The sequence below is a fragment of the Alligator mississippiensis genome, chromosome 5 (genome assembly GCF_030867095.1).
Source record: "Alligator mississippiensis isolate rAllMis1 chromosome 5, rAllMis1, whole genome shotgun sequence".
In the NCBI taxonomy this organism is placed as follows: domain Eukaryota; kingdom Metazoa; phylum Chordata; order Crocodylia; family Alligatoridae; genus Alligator; species Alligator mississippiensis.
Window position 1 is genome coordinate 92,198,908 of NC_081828.1, and position 27,466 is coordinate 92,226,373.

The window sequence follows — 27,466 nt, forward strand, 5'->3', positions numbered from 1 at the left end:
CTATGTCTAAGGGGTCCATGAAAGATGACTATGATCAATAAAAAGTATGCAAATACCCACATTTACAATTCAAAGGGGTCTGCATCTCCATTCAACATTTTTTAGAGGTCTGCAAATGAAAAAAAAGATTGAAAACCACTGAACTACACTGTCACATCCAAAGGTGCACAATTCTTAAGTTCTTGAATGATATGTCTCTACCTCTTTCATCACCAACAGGATTACATTTATTACAAAATTGTACAGGAGCTGAAACAAAACCTCAGCATGTTCTGTGCTGAGTCAGAGGAGGGAAAAACAAAAAAGAAGAAAGAAAAGCACCCAGCCCCAAACATACCATGCAGATTAGAAACTGAAAACAAATAAAGTGAGCACACAACAGATAAACAAAAAAGCCCCAAAATATCAGTTGTCTTCAAAAATGGGTGGATCCAGGATTTGACAAAAAGGGTGCAGGAGCAGCAATCTGTGCTGTAGCTGTGGTTGCACCTCCACTCCCTGCCTCCTTCTCCTCCCCAGCCCACTGGTGTGTGTAGACTGCTCTGCAGGAGCCACCAGAGCAGATAAGAATCTCCCCCTTTCCCCTCCATGTTCAGAGTCCTGTCCTCTCCCCTCCACCTTCTCCAATCACAGCTGCTGCTTTCCGTGCTGTCCTGGTGTGGTGGAAACTTCAGAATCATTCCTTCCTACACCACCTGGGCTGCCAGGCAGCTGGGACAGTGACAGCAACAGTGGCAGTAGTGATGGGCAGGGTGGTGGGTTCCTCCACCAAGCCCAGTCCCCCCAAGAACAGGTGCAGGGAGGGGGAATGCCCCTGCCCATCACTGCTGCCACTGTTACTGTTCCAGCTGAGCACCGTCTCCACACAGCCCTGCTGGAGTGGGCAGAGGAAGTTCTGAAGCTTTCTTCACCCCCGGAAAGTGGGGAAAGCAGCAGCAGGCAGGGGAGGGGAGGGGAGGGGAGGGGAGGGGAAGAGATGTGACTGAGCACAGGAGGGAAGAAAAGGTAATCTAACCAGCTTTGGGGACCATAGAAAAGCCCCAAGAGGTCCCCTAAGTGTGACCCTGTATGAAAGTTGGATGCAGCCACATCAATGCTCCCCCTCTGGATATGTCCTTGTATTCAAGGAATAAAGACTAATACTTCATGCCATATATCAAAAACAAGCACACGCTTTTTGCTGTAATAACTCCTGATTTATGATTTTAAGTTATTTACCTCCGAAGGCAGGCCCCGCAAGTGATACCACAGGACAATTTCCTTCTAGCAATCTTAGGCTCACTGATGTCTAAAAAAATCTTCTAAGGGTACAAGAGTAGGAGCCATGGCTGTGTCAGCTGGTCTAAGGTGAGGTGAATGGTACACAGCTTAGGAGTAGGATATGGATAGCAGCACAAGGTTGTTTGGGACAAGGTGGGGTCAGGGATCCAGCTGTCTGAACAGTCTGACTGGACAGCCAGGTTGAGAATATGGCCCTGAGATCTTGAGCTTTTAGAGCACAAAGCAATTTATAACAAAAGGATTAAGGAGATTAAGGGAAAGGCACTCCACTGGAGACACTCCTTGGGTTGATCCAGCTCTACACATTGATTCTTAGGGTCAGCTGTATTACACCTCTAAGGTATGTTGGCAAATTTAAACATCCAATTGTGATTCTATTCCACCCTGCTCAAGATCCTGAAAATTGTTAATGCCAAACATGGGTAGGTCCTCCTTCTCCTTGCTACTTTTCATAATTCAGTTTTAAAGCTAAGAAGATGGCATGTTATAAAATAGATGAATTGATGGGTTTTCAGTGTTTGAATAGGGAAAAATAAGGTTGCACTTTGGTGGTATAGGAGAATGGTTATCAGTTTTTCTAGGGTCAAGGTACTCCACGTTAGATTCAAAGCACCCCTCAGAAAATGCCACCTCTCAGCTCTCACTCAGTTCTTGACTACAGAAAAATAATAAGAGTAATTCTTCTACTGTAAAGAACTCAGAAAGACCACAACAGGCAAGAATGCTTTTGGTATTATGGATTCCTATTTGCAGTCTCTCCATTTATCTCACCGATTACATGTAGGTGTCTGTACACCTAACAGTGCTAATATTGCGCCACACCCCATGCAATGAAAGGTGATGGAATGAGAATTAAGACCAGTGCAATCAGGCTTACATCTTAAAAGGATCACAGGTTACCTCTGATGCTGTGGAAGCTCGGAAGCATAGGTATAGGATCTGTCGCTTAGGGTCCCTCCATGTTAATGTAACTGTATGTTATTCCTATATGTTATAGATTTATAGAACCATAGAATTATAGAAAATTAATGCTGGAAGGGACCTAAGGAGGTCATCTAGTCCAACCCCCTGCTCAAAGCAGGACCATCCCCAAATATATCATTTGTCAAGCTGGGCCTTAAAAACCTCCAAAGATGGAGATTCTGCCACCTCTCTAGGTAACCTGTTCCAGTGCTTCACCACCCTCCTAGTGAGAAAGTTTTTCTTAAAACTTAAACCTCCCTTGATGCAACTTGAGACCATTGCTCCTTGTTCTATCAGCTGTCACCACTCAAAGCAGTCTAACTCCATCCTCTTTGGAACCCCCCCCCCCCCTCAGGTAGCTGAAGGCTGCTATCCAAACCCCTCTCAGTCTTCTCTTCTGCAGACTAAATAAGCCCAGTTTCCTCAACCTGTTCTCGTAAGTCGTGTATCCCAGCCCCTGAATCCTTTTTACTGCTTTTCACTAGACTTTCTCCAACTTGTCCATATCCTTTCTATACTGGGGGGTGCCAAAACTTCCAAATCACTTCCCTCGATCTGCCAGTAATGCTCCTACTAATGCATCCCAGTATGCCGTTAGCCTTCTTGGCAACAAGGGCACACTGCTGACTCATATCCATCTTATTGTCCACTGTAGCACCCAGGTCCTTTCCTGAAGAGCTGCTGGTTAGCCAGTCAGTCCCCAGGATGTAGCGGTGCATGGGATTCTTCTAGCCTAAGTGCAGGACTTTGCACTTGTCCTTGTAGAACCTTGTGAGATTTCTTTTGGCCTAACCCTCTAATTTGTCTAGGTCAATCTGAATCCTAGCACTACTTCCAGTGTATCTACTACACCCCTCTAGCTCCATGTCTGTGAACTTGCTGGGGGTGCAATCCACCCATTTTCCAGATCATTGATGAAGATATTGAACAAATCCAGTCCCAGGACCCAACCAACCCCTGGTGCACTCCACTTGATACCAGCTGCCAGCTAGGCACCGAGCCATTGATTACTACCCATTGAGCTTGACAATCTAGCCAGCCTTCTATCCACCTTACAGGCCATTCATCCAACCTATACTTCCTCAGCTTGCTTGCAAGAATGTTGTGGGAGACCATATCAAAAGCCTTGCTAAAGTCCAGGTATATTATGTTCACTGCTTTCCCTGAATCCACAGAGCCAGTCATCTCATCAGAGAAGGCAAACAGGTTGGTCAGGCATGACTTGCCCTTGGTTAATATATGCTGACTGTTCCTACTCATGTTCTCCTCCAAGTGCTTAGAAACGGATTCTTTGAGGACCTGCTCCATTGTATTTCTGGGGACTGAGATGAGGCTGACTGGTCTGTAGTTCCCTGGATCCTCCTGTTCCCTTTCTTAAATATGGGCACTATATTTGCCCTTTTCCAATCATCCGGGACCTTCCCCAATCACCATAAGTTTAAAAAAATAATGGCCAGCGGCTCTACAATCACACTTCTTGTAAGCTTCCTTTTTGTGTTTAAGCTCACCAAGGAGTTCTCTGTTAAGCCAAGCTGGTCACTTGCCACATTTGCTATTCTTCCTGCACATCACAATGGTTTGTTCCTGTGCCCCCAGTAAGTTTTCTTTAAAATACAACCAGCTCTCCTGGACTCCTTTCCCCCTCAGACTGCCCTCCTAGGGGATCCATCAGTTTCCTGAGGGAGGGAATTGAAGTCTACTTTTCTGAAGTCCAGGCTCCACACTCTGCTGCTCTCCTTTCTTCTTTTTGTCAGGATCGTGAACTAGATCACCTTGTGGTCACTGCAGCCCAACTTGCCATCCACTATTACATCCCCCACCAGTTCTTCCCTGCTTGTGAACGGTAGCTCAAGAAGAGCATGGCCCCTAGTTGGTCTCTCCAACACTTGCACCAGGAAGTTGTCTCCAATGCCGTCCAAAAACTTCCTGGATTGCCTGCACACCACTGTATTGCCCTCCCAGCAGATGTCAGGGTGACTGAAGTCCCCCATGAGAACCAGGGCCTGTGATCTGGAGACTTCCACTAGTTGTCTGAAGAACATCTCATCTACCTCATCAGAAGAAGTTGTGTGGGAGGCAAAGGGCAAGGGGCTACCTGACCCAAACAGATTTATTTTCCCTGCTGTAGCAGTGGGAGGGGCACAAATTGAAGGCAAACCTCCAATAATTAGATTCTATACCTGGAAAAATTTAACAAATTTATAAATGTTCCATATATACAATATAATTATTGGGGGGTCATGTTATATTCAGGGTTTTCTTATATTTCAGTAAATGTTTTTCTGCTTGAAAACCTGTTACAGCTTTCAAGTAAATATGTCATAAAACAAGCACAGGAAAACTGTAGGGAAAATCTGTATTAGTGTTAATCTCATATGTATTTAGCCAACAGTCACCTTTGTAGTATCATATCTTCACCAGACAGTATTCTATAAAAGGGGTCCAGAAAGCTTCCTTTCTCACATGAGCCCCACTACAGAGGTTGGGGCAGTTATCATGGGAAACGTTTGTATATGGTGTGAGTGTCTGGCTAGAAATAGACATTGCCACAGGAAGCAGACCACCCCTTGTGCTGACCTTGATAGTGTGGAACAAGTGTGGAGCTGGACCATGGATCTGGCTGAGTGGGGAAAGTAGAGCTTGTCCCCATCCAGCCAGATCCATGGGCCTGGTTGAGCAGGGAAAGCTCAGCCAGAGGGACTAGACATTTGCCACAATAAAGTGGCAGTCTATTACCACTTTTTGTTGTGCCACTGATTTTCCTTTCGTGTGGTGCAACAAAAGCTATCAACATCTATTTGCTCAGCATTTGTGCCACCCTCAAAAAAAACTGATGGTGACACAAATGAGGTACCAGGCAACATCTGTTTCTACCCTGCCATTTCTGTATATACATGCAATACATTTTTATAGTTGTGCAAATTAATTAAAGTTCCTTTTTAGATACCAAATCTGGTTGACACTTGTTCCTCAGCTATATTGTTCTGGATTTTAGAAAGATTACTTTTTTCTACCTCTATATGGGGGTTGGGAAGTTTGAGTGGTTGAAGAGGGGTATGGTGCTCTGAATATCAGGTGCAAAGCACCTGGTTCTGATAGGCTAAGGGGATATAGATTAGGGCTGTGCGAAATTTCAGCAGCTGTTTTGTTCCGGAGGTGTTTGGGGCTGTTTCAGCACCCAAAACACCAAATCCGAATCAAAATGGATTGGATGCTTATCTTGCTGGGACCCTATGACCCCAGCTGACTTCCTGCCCTTTGGGCAGGGGGCTGGACTCGATGATCTTTCGAGGTCCCTTCCAGCCCTAATGTCTATGAAATCTATGAAACCTATGAAAACAGAAGGCTCCAAAACATGTCTGAAATGAAACGAGGCATCCAAAATGTTTCATAAAATTTCAACGTTTCAGAGCTGGGCTTGCAGGGAAACAGCTGTATGCTGCTGTCTTGCCACGCGACTTGGCTCCACAGGGAAATGCGGGGCAGCATGGGGTGGACAGTGGTGGCAAGGAGACCCCTGGCATGAATCTCTGCTCCTTGCGGAGCCAGGTTGCACAGTAGGGCAGTGCTGGTTCCTGCCACGTGACCTGGCTCTGTGGAGAGCAGAGACCCAGGGCAGTGCGGGGTGGGCAGCAGCGGGGAGAAGACCCTAATGCAGATCTTTGCTTCCTGTAGAACCAGGTCACACAGGAAGGCAGTGCTGATCCCTGCCATTCAACCTGGCTCTGCAGGGAGCAGAGATCCATGCTGGGGTCTCCTCGCCACCACTGCCCATCCTAGGCAGCCCCATGTCACTGGGGCAGCAGTGGCAAGGAGACCTCTGGTGTGGATCTATGCTCTCTGCAGAGCCAAGTCACATGGCAGGGACCAGCAGGCTTGCTCACCACTCTGTGCTGCTTCCCTGCCCCATGACCTGGCATGACATGGATCAGAGATCTGTGCAGGGGTCTCCTCTCTTGCATGGAGGGCAGCAGACCCCCCCCCCTCCCCTGGACAAGCCACCCATGGTCCCGTCTTGCTCCCCACTGGGGCCCCAAGCCCTTGGCCCCAAGCCCCACCTGGCTGGGCAATAGGGCTCTGTGAAGCTTGCAGGCCATTCGAAGCAGATTCGGAAGAGATTTGGCAGAACCGAAGCTCCAAAACAGATTCAGATGAAACAAAACAGCACAGTGATCCTAAACACTGAAATGAATTACTATACTCTGAAACAGCCAAATCCAAAACTGAATCGAAACACAGCCATTTTGCACAGCCATAGATATTCTGCCCATATAAAATGGCAACTGCATCCTCTGTGTTTTATAACTGTCACAGAGAAGCAAAGAGAGAGGAGGCAAGGGAGAAAGAAGAGACCAGGAAGGAAGGGAAGAAGCATTCTCACCAAATGTTTGTAAGTAGAATGCTTTGTCTTTGTAGCTGCACAGTTACTAACTTGATATAGATAAGAGCTTGGATTAATACAACTCTTTACGGCTTAGACCTGAGGTTTTGCTAATAGCTTTCAACATCAAACTTTTTTTATTTCTGAAGATCAAATAGGAGGCATAAACCACTTCTGTTTTTCATATATTTGCCCAGTTTAGTGCATATCTTTAATTTTTCATTTATTTGTTCATTTAAGGGACACTGCAGCTGTAGTGGTTTATGTCATTTATATGGTTTATGTATTGGTATATATGTATAGACACATGCAGCAGTTTTGACAGTGACAAAGACCCTTTAAAAAATAAAAGCACAAAAGTTCTTTCTTGTGGTGTCTTCATAAGAAGAACTCGCATGTATTCCTACGAATGCTGTTCAACAAAATCAAACATGATTTTCTTCCCCTGCGGAAAATGAGGTAAATTTAAGAGTTCTCTAACTAAAAAGAAAAGCTAAATGAAGTGACTTCATACAGAATGCTGACTAGGCCAGCACATCGAACTAACACAGTTGTGAGATACTAGGCTCCTCTGACAATGAGGGTGGACATCAAGCAGAATTTGTCCCATTATGTCCATTAAAAATTCCACCCTATTTGTCTCTCTCTTCCAGACAGATCATCTAGGACAGGTCCTGATCCTGCCAAACTTATGCTAGCAAAATGTCCCTTGCCTTCAGTGGGAATTATGCCTTATGATGGAAATGACAGCAAACCAAAAGCCTCTCCTGCTTGCTGCTGAATTCAGTGGCAAAATTGCCATGATATCCCTCAGGGCCATGCCTAGCCCCCAGCCTTTAATTTGTATTTGACTCCACATTACTAGGTAGAGGGATAAAAACCAAATTGGTCAGGCCTATCGATAACAAAACTATAAGGTTATCACAATGATTTGAGCCCATACTGTCTTCGGTGATTGATATCTGTGTACTGTCTTAGGTTCTGTTACTATATCTAATATATTCAGCTTATGTATAGATTTGTGGGCATCTCTATCTTAATATAGAAACACACACATGTGTCCAGAGGTGTAACACACAGGATCTACAGCCGGGGAGACAACAGCAGAAGGAATAAAGTGGGGTGGCTGGATCGCCAGCAACAGCCGCTGCCATTCTGGTGCCCCTTCTAACTCAGTACATAGGGTTGGTAGCCAAGTCACCCACCCCTAGTTATGCCATTGCATGTGTCCTATCTACATTAAAAACCTCAGTAACCAGAAGATGTAACTGTTTAAGATATTGCACTAATAACAGGTGTTCACAACAGTAGAAAATGCTGGTGAATAAAAACCTCCATATTTGCTTTGTGGAATATATTTTGCCTAGATACAGCTTCCTAAACTGTAAGATGGTAGCTTACTAAAACTTAGCCTGAAATTTGAAGCAAATTTTGATCATCCCTTCTTATATATATATTCTGTATACATGTTAAGTTGAGTTCTTCAGCCCCATCATATTTTGGCAGCAGGGGACATTTTGTAAAATAACCAGTATCCAAAGGTGGCTTATATAAACTTGCTTTGTCATGGCATATTGCAATGGAGAATTCAGTCTGTTGGGTTGTGACTGACACAGCAAATCTCTGGTAAGCAGGCTTATTCATAGGTACTGTCAATAGCTGATTAGGAGAACTAGAGCAGGTGATATGAACACAGGAAGGTGCAGCAAAGTCCTAGGGAACATTTAGAGTTATGAGGGGATTTGAGAAGACCAGTGCAATCATGCTTAGATTCTGACATGTACCAGTCTGTCATGATAGTACATATTCCCTTCTGTCTGTCTACCTCATTGCACATCCTATTCTCCACATCCTGTTTCCTCTGTTGCATGTAATAAATAATATTTCATTGAGTTGATATAAGAAACTTTGGGATACTGTGCTGTAAAAGTCAAATTGAAGGGCATCTGACTTGTTAAAGGGTCTCAACATTTAACGTTTTTGCGTCTCCCTTGACAGCTTCAGTGATTTTAATAGTGCAATAAAAATTCACCTCTTACAAAGTTTGTTTACCTTTTACAAGTGACTCAATGAAAAGAGTTGAAGTGGACTGCTCATCCTGCCTGCATTTGCTATAGACATCTTGGCTTTCTTCTTCTCCTGTGCAAGGAGGCTGCATTTGGATTTCCAGTGGTCTTACAGAATGTTGAAATCCAGAACAAAACATTGTGCATGCTGAATATAATTAAGTAATCTTGAAAGCCTTTGCAAGTCACACTGGAACAAACAGGTCTAATTCCATTGACTCTGGAACAGTTTTGCAATGAAAATGTCCTTCTTTCTACAGAACTTCTGAGTTCCAGATACATATGTACATAGATTTGTGAGCTACAAATGTAAAAATCATATCATAAATCCTGAAAATCCAAAACATATTCCAAAATAAAATGAAAAAAACAATTGCTAAAGCAAACTCCACATGCTTGTTTGTAGATGTTGTCGCATAAGAAAGTGTTTCACCATGATACCTGTGTTGTCACTGAGATACAGGAATTACAACTGAAGATAGTCTCTTTAAAAGTGTAATAAACTCTCAAGTCATGTTTTACCTTTTAAAAAAAAACATTTTTTTACTATTGTTGCAGTTTATAGAGAGACTGCAATAGAAATGTACCAAATTCAACAATAAGGGAACTAGCTGTGCTAAACAAAATATCTTCATGGTCCTTTACCTAACAATGAGCTGTTCAGTACTGTGAGCTGTTCACTTCTTCCTTGAACACATTCTACTAGGTCTAAAGAAACACTGTTTCTGTAAGAGACACAACTCTACAGGAAATAAACCCTAGGGGGGAAATAAAGGAGAATCTTTGCTTGACAACCTGTTATAGCTTTCAAGTATATATGGCATAAAACAAATGCAGAGAAATAGTGGAGAAAAGCTATAGACACATATATTGGGGTTGATCCCATGTGTACATAGCTTTATAGCTCACAGTCTCTTTAGTAATATTGTATCTTTGCCTGCCTGTCTGCCCACACAGGGGTATTAGTCTTCTATGTAAGCAATCCGAAAGCTTCCCCTTACACAAGCACCACTACAGAGATTGGGGAAGTTACTACAGAAAACTTTTGCATACTGTGTGTGTGTGTGTGTGTGTGTGTGTGTGTGTGTGTGTGTGTGTGTGCGCGCGCAAACGCGCACATATGTGTGCATGTGTTTGAATGCATGTCCATATAAACATGCAATAAAATGTGATTAGTCATGTATACTAATTAACGTGTGCCTTGTTAGAGTCTGCATTTGGTTGACACTCGTTCCTCAGCTATGCTGGTTTTGTTTTTAGATAGATTACTTTTTTTCTACCTCTATGCAGGGGGGTGGGATGTATGAGCTGGTGGAGTGGGGATGCTGCTCTGAATGTCAGATGCAAAGCACTTGGCTCTGATAGGCTAAGGGGACGTAAATACTCTGCCCATATAAACTGGCAACTGCTTCTCCTGTGCTTTATAACTGTCACAGAGAAGCAAAGAGAGAGGAGGTGAGGGAAAAAGAGGAGAAGAGGAAGGAAAAGGAGGAGCATTCTCACCAGTTGACTGTAAGTAACATGCTTTGTCTTTGTAGCTTCGTGGCTACTAACTTCGAGTAGATAAATGCTTGAATTAGTGCAGTGTTTGTTAGTTAAACCTATGGCTCTGCTAATAACTTTCCAATATTAAACATGTTTTATTTAGAGGAGCATATTGGAGGCATAACCCCCTTTTTGCTTTTATCAACTTTATTGACAGGAAACAGAACTGAAGGAATATATAGCACTATAGATAAAATAGTGCCAATAAGCCCATGGTATGCATGCTGTAATAATAGACAAACTTAAATATTATTAACTAGAAATAATTATTAACATATACATAATTGTATTGAATATATTCCTTGTGTGCACATATATATGCATGATTTACTTAAATATATATTGTGTTCATTTATTTTTTTTTAAAGAAAATGTAAATAAAAAATGAACTTAATGTCCTGTATGCAACCAAAAATAATTCTAATATAATGTCAGATGAATTTCATTAAAATAAAATGTAGATTTGTTGAAATCTTTGAGTTATAAAGCAGCTAGTTACCACTTAGTCCATGTGGGAAGAGCTATAATAGAAATATTTGGTAGCGTAGTATAATTCTTCTCTAGTGTCACAGCCAAGAAAAGTAAAAACAGAACAACAACACCCCCCTCCCCACAAGAACTTTAAAAAGCATAGTAATGGAATTGCTCACATGGAAACCATGTGAATAATTTTGCTCTTATTGAAGTCAGTAGAACTGCATTTTCACTAATGGAATAGGTGTGGTGGGTCTAACCATGTGGTAACACATGGACACAAATTTCTGTTGAATGATTAGAGACAGGTGAATGCAAGTAGAATACATACTTGGTAATAATACATGTCTTCCTCCCAGGTTGAGTTTGTTAATGAACTGATGAGTGATAAAGTATATCAGCTGCACTTAAGGAAGTCAGGGTAGATAAGAGACAGAAGGGCTACTGGGCTGAACTTGGAAATGTTGTAGGTAAACTTTAACCTCCACAGCCTTTCAGGGAGGTGTATTTACTTTCAAACAATATTTTTAAATTGTAGCTGAAAAAATTAAGTAGATCAACAAAGGAATGAAAAACTGTTTGCTGCTTGATCTGCTGATCTCAGAAACTACAAGAAAAAAACAAACCTTTTCTCTCAGGGCCTAGTACAGAAAAGTAGTGAACATCTCCCAAGAGGCAGGGTAGCCTCAACTGTCATATTAATTTGATAGGAATTGAGGGTCCTTAAGCATCTCTTGACAAGAGCTGAGCCCTTCACAGCGTTGGGAAATCATCTGTAGTCCAACTGAAAAGAGGGCACTCTTTAACATCTTGGCAGAGGCCCAATTTCCCTTTGATATTTCTAGCCAGTTTCAGAAACTTGGATCCCAGATTTGCACTGCCTTGTGTATTCAGAAGTCCCATTGACTTGGTGAATAGAAGTTCTGAGCACACAGAGAATTCAAAATTAAGCCCTTGAAAAGTGCATGCCCTATGAATAAGTACTTTAATGATGGGGTGTTTACCTAAACTGAACCTGAAGGATGAACATTTTGAGGTATCCTGTTGCTGCTCAGAAACTCATCCTTTCTTTCTCATTACTCAAGAGTTTCTATCATTGTTGCATTCAGGGCTTTTATATGTGAAATATCCAGTACTGCTGAAATAACTAAAAGGGAATGTGCATTCCCATGGTATTCACAGTAGAGCTGATGCAGCATAATGGAGAATTCAGTCATCAAGGTGTGGCAACATAGTGAGGCTATATATTTATTTGGATATTGTCAAGTCTATTATCAATAGTTAAGGAGGAGACTCTGGAATAGAATTCCTCCAGATGTGGTGCAAGCACCTACTCTGGATTCTTTTAAGAAACGTTTGGACACTTATCTTGCTGGGATCCTTTGACACCAGCTGACTTCCTGCCCTTGGGGCAGGGGGCTGGACTTAATGATCTTTTGAGGTCCCTTCCAGCCCTAATTTCTATGAAATCTGTAAGTAAAAATCACATTGTCAGCACAAAACAGTGTTGTGACTTGCATAAGAACTAACATTAATGTGAGAGAAGAGTGGTGTATAAGTAGAAACCACTAACATGTTCATGTTTAATCCTTGTGCATCTACGAGCATTTCTACATGGTGCAAGGCAGTGCTGGGAAGAGAAACCCCATTAGTTCTGCATATGTTAGCTATGGAACCAGAAGCAGTCCAGCCATGTTTATATGGTGTTGGATCCAGAAGAAGTAGCTCTGCTGAGATGAAGAGTGATGATGATTAATCCGAGTGTAGCACTGTACTAATATGGTTATGCCACTTCCTCTTGAGGGGCTGACATGCACACAACTAACTTGCACTGGGTAGACATGCATACTCTTCAAAAAGATACAGAGCCAATCAGAACTTTTTGAGAAAAAAACCTTTTCTGGTAGAAAATGTCATTTCTCCTAAACTTTTCACAGAACGTTTTTTTTTATATTTGCCAAAAATATTCAACTTTTCCCCTTGGAATGGAATGTTTTTTGCTTCAGATTCTGTCAGTCCAAGTCAACGTATAAGAATCTCATGTCTCATGTCATTTGCAAAAATGACATTTATTTCCTACCTATGGGGACTTTTTACCATCTTGTACCATCTACACTTTTCCCAGAGCCTGACGAAGGGACTTTGATCCTGAAAGCTTGCAGAAAAGGACAATTTTCTTGCCATTTTCCAGTTGGTCTAATAAAAGGTATCATTTTGGAACCAAGAGTTCTAGTTTTTTGTATGTCCTGTAGTCTTCTCTGCAGTTTAGCTGACACCCTGCAGGAAGAGAGTCCTATGACATAGCAGGTCACCAGAGAAATAGGGCATCTAGGAAAATGCAGGCACAAAACACAGGAATACTATCTCCCCATGAGGTACTACAATAGGCACATTTAAAGGTTGCATCTTAACATATGTGTGTGTATGTTTAATTGAAATGAACTGCTTAAGAGAGATAGGAGTTTAGGTTTGGATTTAGTTCCAAAGTTCAAGGATGATTGAATCTAAAGTTCCAGCGCTAAAGGTGTAATTTCTGGAAGAAATGTCCACAACACAACTAACAGATTAGACTAGAATGAGAATTAATTATATCATCCTCACCCTAATCCTGTAGAGGATAATAGAAGCACAAAGGTAGCTTTTAATAAACATTTCATATCTCAGGGAAAATCCTGATAATAGGAAACATTTATTCAACAGATGTTACTCATTGCTATCTATGCTATTAAAAATACCCAGTTATGAGACAAATACAAGCATGTTTTAGACTTGTGTTTATAATATGTAAGAGGCAGGGATTTCTTAGGGCAATATCTTTTATTGGACCAACTGCATAGTTAGGATACAGTTAGACAAGGTTTTGAATGCAAGACATTCTTCATCAGGTCTGATCAGTAAAATCTAGTAAAGCATAGTAAAAAGCAGTTGGAAGAGGGGGTAGAGAAATTTCCAGGAGTAGCAGGCAAACAGTTAGCAGAAGAAAAAAAGCTAATTACTGGGAGATCAAGGTACAGGGAGGAGGGTCATTCTCACCTTTTAACTATAGAAGAAACTCAGGAACCGGGTAAGTTAGAATGTGCCATAAAACCAATGTCCGTATTAAGTCCTTGGTACTTAGTGTCCAGACATCTTACAAAATTTTGTTCCCAAGTTTGCCTTTAAAAGGTTTTATAGATTTCCCTTGAGCATGAGAATAGTGACATCAGAGAGGGAGTCACTGCTCTGTGAGAAATGTGGCCCTGATGGAGTATGCGTGTCTGTCCTTTGTACTTTTTCTCTGTGAAAGGTCATTCTGGTGCGTAGCTGCTGTTTAGTTCCATGCACCTAGTTGCCATGAGGGCATTTGGTGCATTGGATCAGGTATATCACATTTTGGGAAAGGCATATGAAGAAACGATGGAATCTGACACTTCTTCTGATTGGTTCAAGTGCGGCCTGGTAGGTGACCACCAGGGCTGTGTGGTCACAGGTGTGGGGGTTCGTTTTGTATTGTAGCAGGTTACTGTGGGGTATTTGGATAGCTTTTTCAAATATATGCATTTATAATAATTGGGGATAATAATATACAATAATGTATGCATACACAATGCAGCTTATTTTTATGCGCTTCAATTTGTATTTTGAAAGAGATCATGGGATGAACACTGAATTTGTGTGATATTGAGCAAAAGGAGGAGTAAGAGAGCTGGTGACTGCTGAAATGTCCCACTATCTGTTCAGGCATTACAGTTCAGTGGGTGCATGAATATAGAATGAAGTGTTTTGCTGAATTGTCCAAGATGTACATTTTTCAATAATCTCTCTCTTTAGTTTATGGGGCAACTTTTACTCTAGCATTATAAAGACCATGACTGCCTAGTTAAAAGAGTCTGTCTTAAGACCTCAGCTAAGTACAAGCTACACAAGCAAGTTATATCTAAGTAAATTACACTGCTTTTTTAATAAGGTGATGCTCATGCTTCCTTAATACAATTACACTCTTACACCATATATACATGATTGTCAGAGGTCCAAGCATGGAGGTCTCTCAAATTCATAAGAGGTACCTGTGTTTCACTAACCACACCCTCTCTGGACACTTGGGCTAAGAACAAACATGCAGGAGGTTAAATTGGGTTCAAAATGGCCACCCAATTTAAACTTAGCTGGTCCCAGTGCTGACCTTACACTTACAGACCCAATCTCAGTGACTGGCAATTAGTCTAAACCTGTAACTGAAGAGAAGTTCCACACATACAAACTGGTCTAAAAATTGCAGGACCCAGTTTAAGATAAACCTGGGTCTATGTAGTATCAGACTTACTCCAATTTAGGTAAACTGGTGCATAAAACTTCTGTACACTTCCCTTGTGCAGCTCCAGGGCTGGGAAAACCCAGTCACTGGCCCCAGGGCTGATCTGTTCACTCCTCCCCTCCCCCCGCACTGATCTGTTTATTGCTCCCTTGGCCCCTTGCTCTCCCCCCAGCCAGTGCTCTCAATCCTCATCCTGCAAGCTGCTCTAGGTGCAGCCGCTTTTATCAGCATTCGCCACTGCTGGAGCTGAGTAAGTCCTGGTGCAAGGAGGGCTTGGTGTATAGGGGGAGAGACCCCACCCCACCCAAGGGTTATGCCTCCTTCCCCTTCATGGGTCATACCTGCCCCCCCTACCCGCAGGTTACAGCTCCCCCACCCCACCCGACCCATGGGTCCAACCTGCCTCCCTCACCCCAACCCACCCATGGGTTATACCTGCCACCCCACCTTGCCCACAGGTTGCAACTGCCCCCTCTACTCCTCATGGGTCACACCTGCAGCCCCACCCCACTCATGGGTAATGCCTGCCCCCTCGCCCCCCACAGGTTGCAACTGCTCCCCCCACCCCACCCATGTGTTTCACCTTCCCCCCTACCCTTCATGGGTCACACCTGCCCCCCAACCCACCCACGGGTGGCATCTGCCCCCTACCCCATCTGTGGGTTGCACCTCCTCCATCCCCTCATAGACCCCCAATCTCTTCCAGCCTGCTGGACCCCCCAACCCCCTGGCTAGCTCCCCCCCATCCTGACTTATCTAATATTGGGCAGCCATTTTGAATCAATTTAGCCTCCCCTAACACCCCCGAATGTCTGTACTTAGCCTTGAGGGAGAACAGCTCAGTGAATGTGAATGAGTGGATAGTTATACAGAGACTTCTTAAGCACTGTACAAGGGATTTAACCCTGTGGAATAATGGTAGCAGGCTTGAACCTGTCACTTCTGGAGATTGAAACATGAGCTCAAAGCCACTGTTCCTTTGTTAAGGCTTTGACAAATTTATTAACCCCTATACTTCACCCTCCCAGCACTTCTGGGAGAAATACACAATTCATGCAGTGCTCTAAATAAATAAAAAGTGACCTAATTTTTTTCGAAAGAGCCCAACTGCAATTGGCCACCTACATAAGCAGCCAAAACACCCCCTTTCAAATGTGACTTCTTTTTTGTAGGTTTTTTCCCTGATACTAACACTTAAACGCGAGTTACCATGGACGCAACAGAGTTCCGAAAGAGGGGGAAAGAGATGGTGGACTACATTGCAGATTACATTGAGACGATACACAAAAGACCAGTCTACCCTGATGTGGAGCCTGGATACCTGAGATGCCTTATTCCAGAATCTGCACCACAGGAACCTGAGAGCTTTGAGGATGTCTTCAAAGATATTGAAAGGATCATCATGCCAGGGGTAAGGACATCTAAAAAACAGAGCTACGGCATAGTATTCCTATTGACCTAAGTAGATCCAGGATTGCTCTCTAATTTTATGCACAGATATTTTACAGCACATGATGCAATAAAACTTTCTCTTCTTATTAGAAATACTTGTTCCCATATTTGTGCTTTATATGAGGCTGTTTGGGAAAGAAAATTCCCTGATTCTCGGCAGAACTGGTAAAAGAAAGTTTCATAACTTTCATTTTTATCTGACCTATATTTGATTGTTTTGATATTTGGTGTAGAGATCACTGAATACTGTGTAAGTAAAAGCTTTTACCCATAATCTTCAGTATATAAAACCCTTCTTTGAATCTGACGTTTAAATGTCAAAACGCTCACCTGGGTTTTCTTTTTATTACTGTCATATCTCTCTCCCTAGCACTGTATTTAGTCTAAACATTAGCTTCTTCCAACATCTCTGAATGCTGACAGCTCCTATCTAACTATTTGTCCTTTGGATGGATCAGTGTTAAAATGGACAACGTAAATCAAAGCACGAACAGTGGCTCAGCTCCCTGGCCCCAACTATTGCTCTCATCCTGATTCATGGTCATTCTCTTTTAAAAATGAGCTTCTCTCTCAAGGTATCTGGACAGACTGAGGGGGAGAAAATGCTTTATAAACTTAGCAAGGAATATCCTGGAGAGGGCTCCCACAGTGAGTAAGTTGAGTAGCCTTGATGCAGTCTTTTGTGACGGCTATATGCTGAATATGGAACCAATGCTATGTAAACTTGCTTAGTCAGTACATTGTGGTGCTACAATGATCTCTTTTCATCTGCCGCTGTAAATATTGGGCCATCTAATACTCCTTATCTTCACTGATTGCTATGGAGGCAACCTTGCTGTCCTTTCACAGGCAAAAAAACATCCACTGAAGTTTCAAAGTGCATTTAAGTGAAAGCTGGATCAAGCTCTAAATTCTGATGAGTTACACCAGTGAAAAACTATGATGAGGGACAAGAGAGTGATGAGCAATGAACGAGTGTAGTGCAACAGTTGATCAGAATTACCCACAAAAAATTGTCACTGCCTATTAAGCAATAAAATGATGTACGTGGTTCAAGTTAATATGCCATACACGTCCTGTAAATTGTTATGAATCCCTTGATTGACATGAAGAATTATACTAGTTGAGGATCAGGCACATATGATGTCATAAAATTAGAACCACAGGAATTGATATTTCCTTTCCATGAATGTTTTGTTGTTGAGATTTTGACATTTGTTTTAATCCAAACTAAAAAAAAAAAAAAGGGGGGGGGGGGGGAGGGAATTTTCTAAACACTTTTTTGGTTTTGGTTTGATTAGACTACTACATTTTTATAAAATTTGCTTGAATTTCAACTATTTTAATATTCAAAACTCACATTTCAAAATAAAAAAGGAACTTTATAGTCCACTAATATTATCAAAACTATATGTTCCAGTTGCTTATTTCAAATGATATCTCATCAAAATTGACATTTTTTCATGTAAAGCATCTGGATTTTGCGAAGTGGCCTTTCCTGATCATAAGATGTTCCCTCGGGTATTTTTTTGCACAATGAAATAAAATGTTAATTATTTTGAGAAAGTAATTACATAAATACCAGAAAATGTTGATTTGTGATTCTCACAGTAATCTTGCTCCTTCCTTCCTTTTTGCATACAAGCAGCTCAAGTCTCATTTGAGCAAATATAAAATAGTATTTCTTCCTTGTGTGCACCTATGTAGGAAAGTGAACTGTAGGAAGTACACTGTTTTCTGTTGAGAAAAGTTGAGAAACTGTTGAGAAGTTGTTCTCTTCTTCCAAGCCCCACGTCTTTCCCTCCTGGCTGTCCAGTGGGCCAGCTTCAAGAGGAAGGCTTGAAAGTACTTTGTTTAATACTTAGTCCATGGACTGGTAGTGAGAGCCCTTTGCAGGGAAGTAGAAAACGTGGGTTTAAACCCCTCTGAATGAGAGAGAGAGCCTAAAACCTGGGTCTCTCATACCCTGGGCTAGTACCTTAACCACTAGGCTATTAGGGTAACACAGGGGAGAGCCCACTTTCATTCACTTTCAGTCAATACCTATATACCTGAGCAATCCTATTCCATGATATGTGGGAATAGAAACTGTGTGCAAGTGCCAGTTACATGGCAAGGGTATAGGTTGAATGTCTTTGGCACAGGAAATTGGATTTAGCCCTAAGTATCCTGATCCCTACTGTATTCACTCCAGGACAAACTTGTTGTTGAGGATAATGATTCTGTGTTTAGATTTCTGATACACAACTATTCCATGGCACACAATGGTTCCTCTAAAGAGTTCAGAATGGCATGGGTCAGTTAATTGCATTTTGGGGGACAGTGTGGTATATGCACTCCCCTCGACCTTTATACAACCTCGGGGTACTACAAGTCGATAGAAGCAAATCTTCTCTTGGGTAAATAATGGAGCTAACAAGGGAATTTCATAGAAAAATGTCACTGTATGTTTGTGAGAATGTAATGCTTCTAAGGCCCATTTGCAGGCAGTGGTAGAGGGAACCACTGCTGAACCCCAGATTCCACAGAAATTAATTGAACTGGTATTAGAACGTGTGGGAAAAGACTTGTGTTTCCTAGTATCAGTTGTATTTTCTACTTGAAACGTTGTTGTCTTTGTGGTGGCCAAAATGGCCAAGTTCAGCTGTAGGGGTATGCAAAGAGTTAATCTGTAATCCAGAAAGGGGGCCAATCTACAATGTGGCTTGAGAGCACTTAGCTGAAGCATTATTAATTTCAAATGCTCTCATACATCTTTGATGTGGGAAAAACTCTCTCTACAGACAAAGCAGAGAGAGACTAGGCAGGGACCTGATTCTTATGCAATAATCCAATACATAATATAGCTCTGAGAGGTAACCAGGGTGAGTGTTATTAGAATCATGTGCTGCAACTTCTCTTTCTTCATCCCTTCTGTCACTGTTATTTGTTTCGTGGGGCTGATAAAGCAAGCATCAACTCTGCCACATTCCTTGTAATATTTGCACAAATATGTTGATTTCCATGTGACAGACAGAACAACTTCACAGATACCTGCTGAAAATAGGGACAACAGAACCACCTGACTCAGAGCTGTTTTCTTCATACAGTACAACTAAAATCCACTATGTATTATCAGGTCAATGGCACTTAGCTAGGAGGCAATTTAACTTGATTAACCCAAAATGGATGTCATGTGTCTTACAAATCATGCAGAATTGTAGCTGAGGTGATAAGCAGTAGCACTGCTGGCTAAAAATGCATGTCAGATTGTGTGTGACCCACTACAAAATAACATTTATTAAGGCCAGGCCAGTTGGTGGGGTTTTTCATTTAAAAGGCTGCAAATGAGAAATGCAGTATTACACATCTCTAATGTTGCGGGATAGTGTATAGCTAAAGTCTTCCCTGGTCCTCCCAAAGTCCTTAGTTTAACCCTTGATTGGCTGGAATCTGAGATTTAGGGGTGTGTATATCATGCTTAATTTGGGACTATTTAAACATATGTATTATATACTTCAAAAGGCTCGTAAGCAGAGAGCCTTTTGTACAGCGCTATTCTCATTCACGAACTTCCTCCCCTATAGCCAACAAGTCATATTGCCTCAAAATAAAACTCAGAGCTATTTACAAAGCTTAAAGAGAAGAGGGGGGGTGAGGGGGTGGGGAAGTTATACAGCAAGAGATGAGGTGCTGCTTTTGGCTGGCAACCTTGGAAAGCAAGGGTTATGCTGTAAGTCATTAAGGGACCCTCTGTACATGCAGGTAACTCATGATGTGATCTAATGCACAACTCACAATTATGCCTCCTATCATGCCACATGTGTATGGCAGGATGCAAGATTGTGGGATCATGTACTAGATCCCATCACACCATATTGCCAGTGAAGGGGGAGCCTGATCCTAGGATTCCCCTGCACTGGGAAGGAGCAAGCTCCCATGGCTGGGAGCCCCCTGCTGCAGTCTCTGAGCTGCCGCAGTCCCCAAGCCCAAGGGGTTTCATGCACTCTCGGGGCTGGAAGACTGTGACAGCTGTGATCTCCCGGCCCCAGCTGCACACATACCCAGGGCTGGAAGATCACATCTGTGCCCCTCAGCTGCCATGATTCATCTGGTTCCCAGCAGTTAGGTGCTGCCAGGACCCAGAGTCTGCAGCTGTGGGGTTCTGCATCCTGGCAGCCATGGGGTACTGCTGGGATCCTGAATCAGCAGCTGTCAGGCTGAGTCCCCTCACTTCCCAGACTCCCAGCCCTTGCTGGGAATGGTGCACCTCTGCAGCTGGGAGACCCGTCAGCTGACAGGGCTCTCAATGGCAGGGGAGACCCTGCTACATGTATAAATTAAAGCTGGATAGCAACCAGCTATAAATTTAGTACACCTTTTCAAGGTCTAACGGAGCTACTTGAACCTTTTTATGGCCTGATAGGTACGTTGCTTGTGTATCTGGTTTCAGTTAATTTTGCAGTTAACCACTTATTGCACAATACCTGTAATGTGTAGAGGGGGCCTAAGCGGTCACTGCCAGAAAGGGAAAGAGAGTTCATCCTTTTCTTTTGTAAAAGACTAGGCCATAGAAAGGCAGAAGAGATCACTGGATTTGGGTGGCTGACTTTCTGGGCATTCAGTTTGGGGCATCTTGGACCTGTTTTTCCCCAGCCTTACATTATTCTTCATGGAAAAGCAAGGTCTGAAATGAGGAGAATGAGGCTGCTTCTAATAGAGCAGGATCTAAATCATCATGATCATGAACATAATATTATTGATGACAGGGCTGTCCTGAGGAGTGGGTAAAATTTATGGTCATAGTGGACAAGAAGCAATTGTGTTATATCTATGGCAATTTAGTGGCATCTGATATTTTATTCAGGACCAATCTGATGACCTTGATTTCAGCACTCATTGGGTGTGTCTACATGAGACATTTTACTGCATTTGCCTAATTAGCTCTGCTGTAAATGTCTTGGCATCTATGCATGTGCCCTTATTAGTCTGCATGAAGCTAATAAATTCTGTAGTAGGTTAGTACTTGTAAATACAAGTACTATCCTGCTGCGGAGTTTTCTTTATGGTAAGGGTTGCCAGAATCTGGAATGGGCTTTCAAGGGAGGTGGTGCTCTCCCCTACCTCGGGGGTCTTTAAGAGGAGACCGGTACTCTTTTCTGCCCAGGGCAGGGGCTCAGACTCGATGATCTATTGAGGTCCCTTCTACCCCTAACAACTATGAAATGCATGTGTAAACGCTGACCTGGCTTGTTACCAAATTTGCCCATTACTTTGGGGTGTGCTCATTTATTAGGGATAGTTTCTAGGGTCTTGGCAACCCTGTCAATGTGCTGCTTGTGTTACCAGACGGAGCTGCATCTCTCCCCTCTGCAAGCCCTCACCCCCAGTGGAGCTATCTTGCAGGACTCAGTTTCAATGGGACTGGGTTCCTCCAGTCACCAAATCAGTCATACACACAAATTAACGTGACACGCCTGACCTGGCCGGGTTGATCAGCAGGGACAGGCTGACACCCTCATATGCCAAGGATCAGTTCATAAGAGCAACAATAAAATGCAGTCAGACACAAGCACACAGGTAAACAGAATCCCTCTGAATCCGGCTGGGTGTCCAGCTGACACCCTCATGGGCCAGCATTCAGTTCATAAGGGCACGTCTGAGTCAAACTGGGTCAATCAGCCTGTACAAGCTGATCCCCTTATGTGTTTCAAACTCAGCACGTCCCAATCTTTGGCCTCTTGATGAGCAGACCCCACAATATTTTTGGGCTTCACAGGGATCTTTAGCTTAGGTAAAAGAAGCGTTGCTGCAGAGCATGGGAGGAAAGAGAAGCAGAGAAGGAAAAATATACCCAATTACTACCAGTTTGCCTATAAAAGTTATTTATTGCTAAGCGTATGAAATATATAATAGTACTAGTAGTAATAGACATGCAAAAGAAAAACAAACACAAACAATGACAATACTACCCTAGTTTCACTAAGTATTTGGGGAAACTTAGCTCAAGCTTAACTAATAGAGTGCAGGTTCAGAAGTTTATGCCTAGAGAGAAGAGAGAGAGAGAGAGCACTGGGATCTCACCTAGTCCACGATACTCAGGCTGCAAAGCTGACAGGCACAGTCTGTAGCACAATCCTTGAAGAGAGAGATGATCTGTTCTTCCAGCGTCCCAAGAACGACAGGGGATGGTGTCAGCACAGGAATTTTCTTCTTCTCTTCCTTCTTCTTCTTCTTTCCTCCTTCTTCTTGAAACACACACACTTTTTACAGATTTTTATACCTTCAGTTCAGCTGCTTCGAAGCACCCTCAGTAGTGTAAATCATTGTCTTTTCTCTTGACAAGGGGTTATCTGGTTTGGAATATCTCAAGAAACTGATTGATAATCAGGAAACACTTAAGATTAGGGAGTAACCAAATACTTGGGAGCCAGCTTGAGATTCCTATGGATGGCAGATATACTGATGGGATATCTCATGGTTTCTTCAGAAACAATAGATAGCTTGCAGCATCAGGATTTTGGATTTTTACTTGTTGTGCACAAGCCTCAGCTTAGCATGACTTTTCCAGATTTTACTATAGTCTTTTAACAGCTTAAAGCAATTATTGGGGTGTTCATAACCTTTTGTGGAGAGGACTCCCACCAGTCGTCTCGGGAAAGGTATGACAACACCTGTGATTAGGGTTCCAACGGGCTGGACGTTGTGATGAACCCTTAACCATTGTTCAAATGTTGCCCACACCTCCTCTGACTCGGTCTCTTGCCTCAGCATTCCCTAACCTGGCAACTGAGTTTTAATAGATGCCTATTAAACTTAGAGCTGTGTGTGTGTGTCGGGGGGGGGGGGGGGGGAAGTCCTTAGTAAATCCAGATTAGAACTGGTCTGATAAATGCTGAGCTGGGTGTGTGTGAACATGGGTTGATTAACATTTGGAGCACAGATTCCCCATCATTCAGTGCTCCCCTGCTTCTCTGGTCCCAGAATTCACTGCGGTTTCTGCTTCAGGCTTTCTGTTCTCCATCTCTCATGTAAATGAATGGTCATCTGGTTCCATCTTGGATGCAAATGAGACCTAGGGCAGTTGTTTCACTCGTCACCCTTATCTGGAGGGTCTTAGGTGTGCATCTTAATCAGTTTCATTTAGGTAGAGGAGGGGAGGGAGGGGGGTGAGTCCTTTGTGAGTCAGACAGACTGCATCCTGTGCCAGGGTTGCCCAAGAATACAGAGCTGAGACGTAACAGGCTGGCTGGGGCACAAAGGTGTTTCAGTGTGGGGGCTGGCTGCCTGCTGGCTAGCCCCACACTGGAGCATCCTTGTGCCCCAGCCAGCCCCTCTGCAGCATGTTGAGCCAGGTTGGAGCAGCCCCAGGCTGGCAGGCTGACCCTCTGACCCAGCTCAACATGTTGTGGTCCTGATCATATGTTCAAATGGTACACCCAGGAGCAATAAACACCAGCGCAATGGGTACCAAGGTTTATCACTGCAAGTTAATAGCACGTGTAGATGCACCCATTGTGTATTGAGAGCTAAAGGAATAGTTCTGCCACCAGCTTAGTCTCTAAGGTGCCACCCTGTCCTGCCTTCTGCCCATTATAGACGTAAAGTCCAATTTGTGCTGGGGGTCCTGGCCAACATTTTCAAGAGAGCATTATTCAAATAAACCAGTGGTCTCTAGAAAGGTGGAGGTGTTCTGTTTCAATTTTCACTCTTAGCCTGTCAAATAAATCCTTCACTCTTACGTTTGTTCTTGAGCGTGGTTTTTACTAAATATTTTCTGTCACTTTACTTCCCATGTACCATATAACCAAACACGTTCATGGCCTCTCTTAAATTTGATCCTAATAAGATCTATGCTAGTAACATCACATATTTCACAGACTCTCAGAATTGCTAAAAGCACATATACACTAGTGATGTTGTTGACTTGACAAGCAAGATCAATGCTCAGGATCTCAATATCACGCTGTTAGGCAGGAAGGCGTGACACAAAATTATATGCAACACGCACACACACACAATGCACATACAAAAATTACCAATTCACACACACACACACACACACACACACACAAGTGAACACCCACTCAGGTTACAGTATATTTAATGTTTGGGGGTGCTTGGTGACTAGGAGAGAGATTTCTGGGAGCAGAGCGGGGTGAGCAGGGTGCATGTTGGGAGTGGGGGTTGGAGCTGAGAGAAGCTGGGAGCCGAGAGATGGTGGCAAGATCAAAGAGCAGAGTTGGGAAAACAGAGCCGGGATCGAGAAATGAGCAGGGAACAGAGTTAAGAGCAGAGCCAGGAGAGAGGTAAGTGGGGAGCAGGTTGGGAGCAGGGGTTGGAGGTGGCAGAGAGGGAGCCGGGATGGGGGTCAGAGAGAGAGAGATGGGACTAGGGTCAGAGGGACAGGGAGCAGAGATTGGAGCAGGTCCAGGGCCGCAGTAAGACAAAACCCAACTCGGGGTTCCAAATCACAGTTTTGTTAGACAGAAGAAGGGGTAACACAATATTCAGGTTACAAATTATTGGTTCCTACATGCACACTTACACTCATGCACTCACACAATGGTAGCAGGGGAGAAATGGCTTAGTAGAGAGACAAGTCAAGGGGTATAGAAACAGAGCTCAGGTCCCTTGTTTGGAGGGAAGATGTAGGTGATAGCTACCTATTCAGGCTGAGTCAATCGTCAATGGGTAGTCGGGGTCTCCTCCAGCAAAGTGTTGTCCAGAGGGGGGTCACCGACAGGGCCTCTGGGTGGATAGGTGCCATGGTGTAGTGCTGGTCGGAATGGAGGTCACACTCTACCACCCCTTCTATAGGGGTGGGCTACTTGTGACTCCAATGGGGACGACATGCCTTGGCAAGGGCCAGTCCTGCTTAGATGAGGACATGCAGTTCCAGGTGTCTTCATTGTCCAGTGTAGTACAATGGTGGAGTTGCTGGTTTCTGTTCTGTCCTTTGTTTCCATGTTGATGGTTTCTCAGAGGGTCTTTATTTTTCAAATGTTGGGTTTTGTCTCTGGTTCTGGGAGTAGGTCTGTGGTTTCAGGGAGAGTCAATGCAAGGCAGTGGTAGGGTCATTAAGATGATGGTCTGGTCATTCAGTAGGAGCTATTTTTAGGCCTACTGCCATTATGTCTCAAGCACTCTCATTCTCTCATTCATCCAGGGAACCAATTTACATAGAGGGGTAAGTATGAGTCACAGTTGCAACAGAATTACAATAGGGTATGCCTGGGCATAGGACACAGGATGGAGACTTGACAATACAAGATGGAGACTTGACATTACTCTGGCTAACTTACAAAAACAGGCCTGAATCATACAGTATCAATGTAAGATAGTAAAAATTGATAGTAAGAATAGTGATCACACAATATAGAACAGTAAAAATCAATACCAAACTAACAGAACACTATTTACATGGTGTTATAACACTATTTACATGGACAATATAAAGGGGACTTGTCACAGTAATGGAATACAATAACTTATCCTAACTTACCTATGACTACTTATAACTACTTATAAGAAATAGAAAGGGCAGAGAGAAAGTCAGAAATGGTTGGGGAAGGGGAGGCAATGTATTTCTAAGTAAAAGAAAAAAAAAAGAAAAGAAAGAAACTGGGTGTTTTGCTACAATGTTAATCGTTAATATTATTAGACAATCTGGTAACTACAACATGTGAATCTTTCCATGTTGCTACTGCATCATTCTTTCAAAGCAGCCTGTATACTCTTGTAGCTGTTCCCTTGAATCAGATTTGCAGTGAGTTATATGAAGAATATAGCTTATTTTCTATATGAGGAGGTTGATATTAGAATATTGGGTTGTATTTTTTTAGTAAGTTTTTAAGGTGCGGGGAAGTATGTTTTATGGAGATGCTTTTTCTGCCTTGTGGAAAAATCCAAGAGTATTGCAATCTCTAGGGTTGTTGAAGGGACTTTGCAAGCAGTAAATCCATCTAAGATTTTTAAAAATGTTTTATATTAAAAGAAGAAAAAATTAAAACAAATTGTTTGTTTCTAACATCTGGGCTTCTGCGGTATATCAATACTTTGGAGATTTATTAACAACACATTGTCAATACTTTCACAGTCCTCCACAATCCTTTCACAGTCTTCAGCACACACTGAAGACAACAGAACAGGTTCTGAATACGCCTCCACAATTCATTATTGTAATTAACAATGACTTCTTTTTGCCCAACACAGGTGACACACTGGAACAGCCCATATTTTTTTGCCTACTTCCCTGTCGCCCATTCCTTCCCAGCTCTTCTGGCAGATATTTTGTCTGGTGGCATAGGATGTATGGGCTTCTCCTGGGTAAGTTTACTGTGGCACATGTTGCCGTGTAAGATATAGGACCAACCTGCAAGCACTTAAGCAAGTGAGTAGTGGGGAGTACTGAAGTTAATAGGGACACCTATGGAAGTAAACTGACTCGTGCTTAAGTAGGAACTACTGAATGACTTGGATAATGGCATCGTGACCCTAGTAAGTTTTGTCCCCAAAACATGGAGACCGTCAAGAGCAAAAACCTTCTATCCATCCTCATTTTCTAAATGGACACTGCCAATCAGAAAAATAAATACTGTCCATTGTGGTACTATGTAGGGGAGCTTACTGAGGAGTTGCCTAATTAGCTCAAAAGTAAAGACTCACCATCTACATGTATGGCTGGAGTAAACTAATTAACTCTGCCATAGGTTAGTACTTACTACTCTACTGCACCACATGTCTATCTCTGGTGACCAGGGCTGTCTGGGACATGAGGGTGTTACAGTGTGGGAGGCTGCCTACTGGCTAGCCCTGCACCATAGCACCCTCATTTCCCAGCCAGCCCCTCCACAGCATGTTGAGCTGTGGCAGACCAGCTCTGGGCTGGCAGGCTGACCCCCTGGGCACCCTGCCAACTGTAGCTGCACAGCCTTGGCTCAGTTGGCTGTGGTCCTGGGAGCAATAAAATCCAGCATAAACTGTGCCAGAGTTTATTGTCACACTAATTTCACATGTAGACATGCACTG

At 43.0% G+C, this 27,466-nt stretch overlaps 1 protein-coding gene across 4 annotated transcripts in view; it reads left to right on the forward strand.

The window, feature by feature from the left end:
- The window catches only part of LOC106736839 (aromatic-L-amino-acid decarboxylase), a 126,881-nt gene that overhangs the window by 15,109 nt on the left and 84,306 nt on the right, over nt 1-27,466 (forward strand). For 3 of the 4 annotated variants that reach the window (XM_019483867.2, XM_019483869.2, XM_006270563.4), the window contains exons 1-3: nt 10,104-10,203; nt 16,177-16,415; nt 26,651-26,764. In XM_019483867.2, coding sequence (XP_019339412.1) covers nt 16,215-16,415; nt 26,651-26,764 — 315 coding nt within the window. In that variant the 5' untranslated portion in view covers nt 10,104-10,203; nt 16,177-16,214. Of the gene's footprint in view, nt 1-10,103; nt 10,204-16,176; nt 16,416-26,650; nt 26,765-27,466 lie in introns of those variants that run through there. The other variant, XM_019483868.2, reaches the window with a different exon arrangement.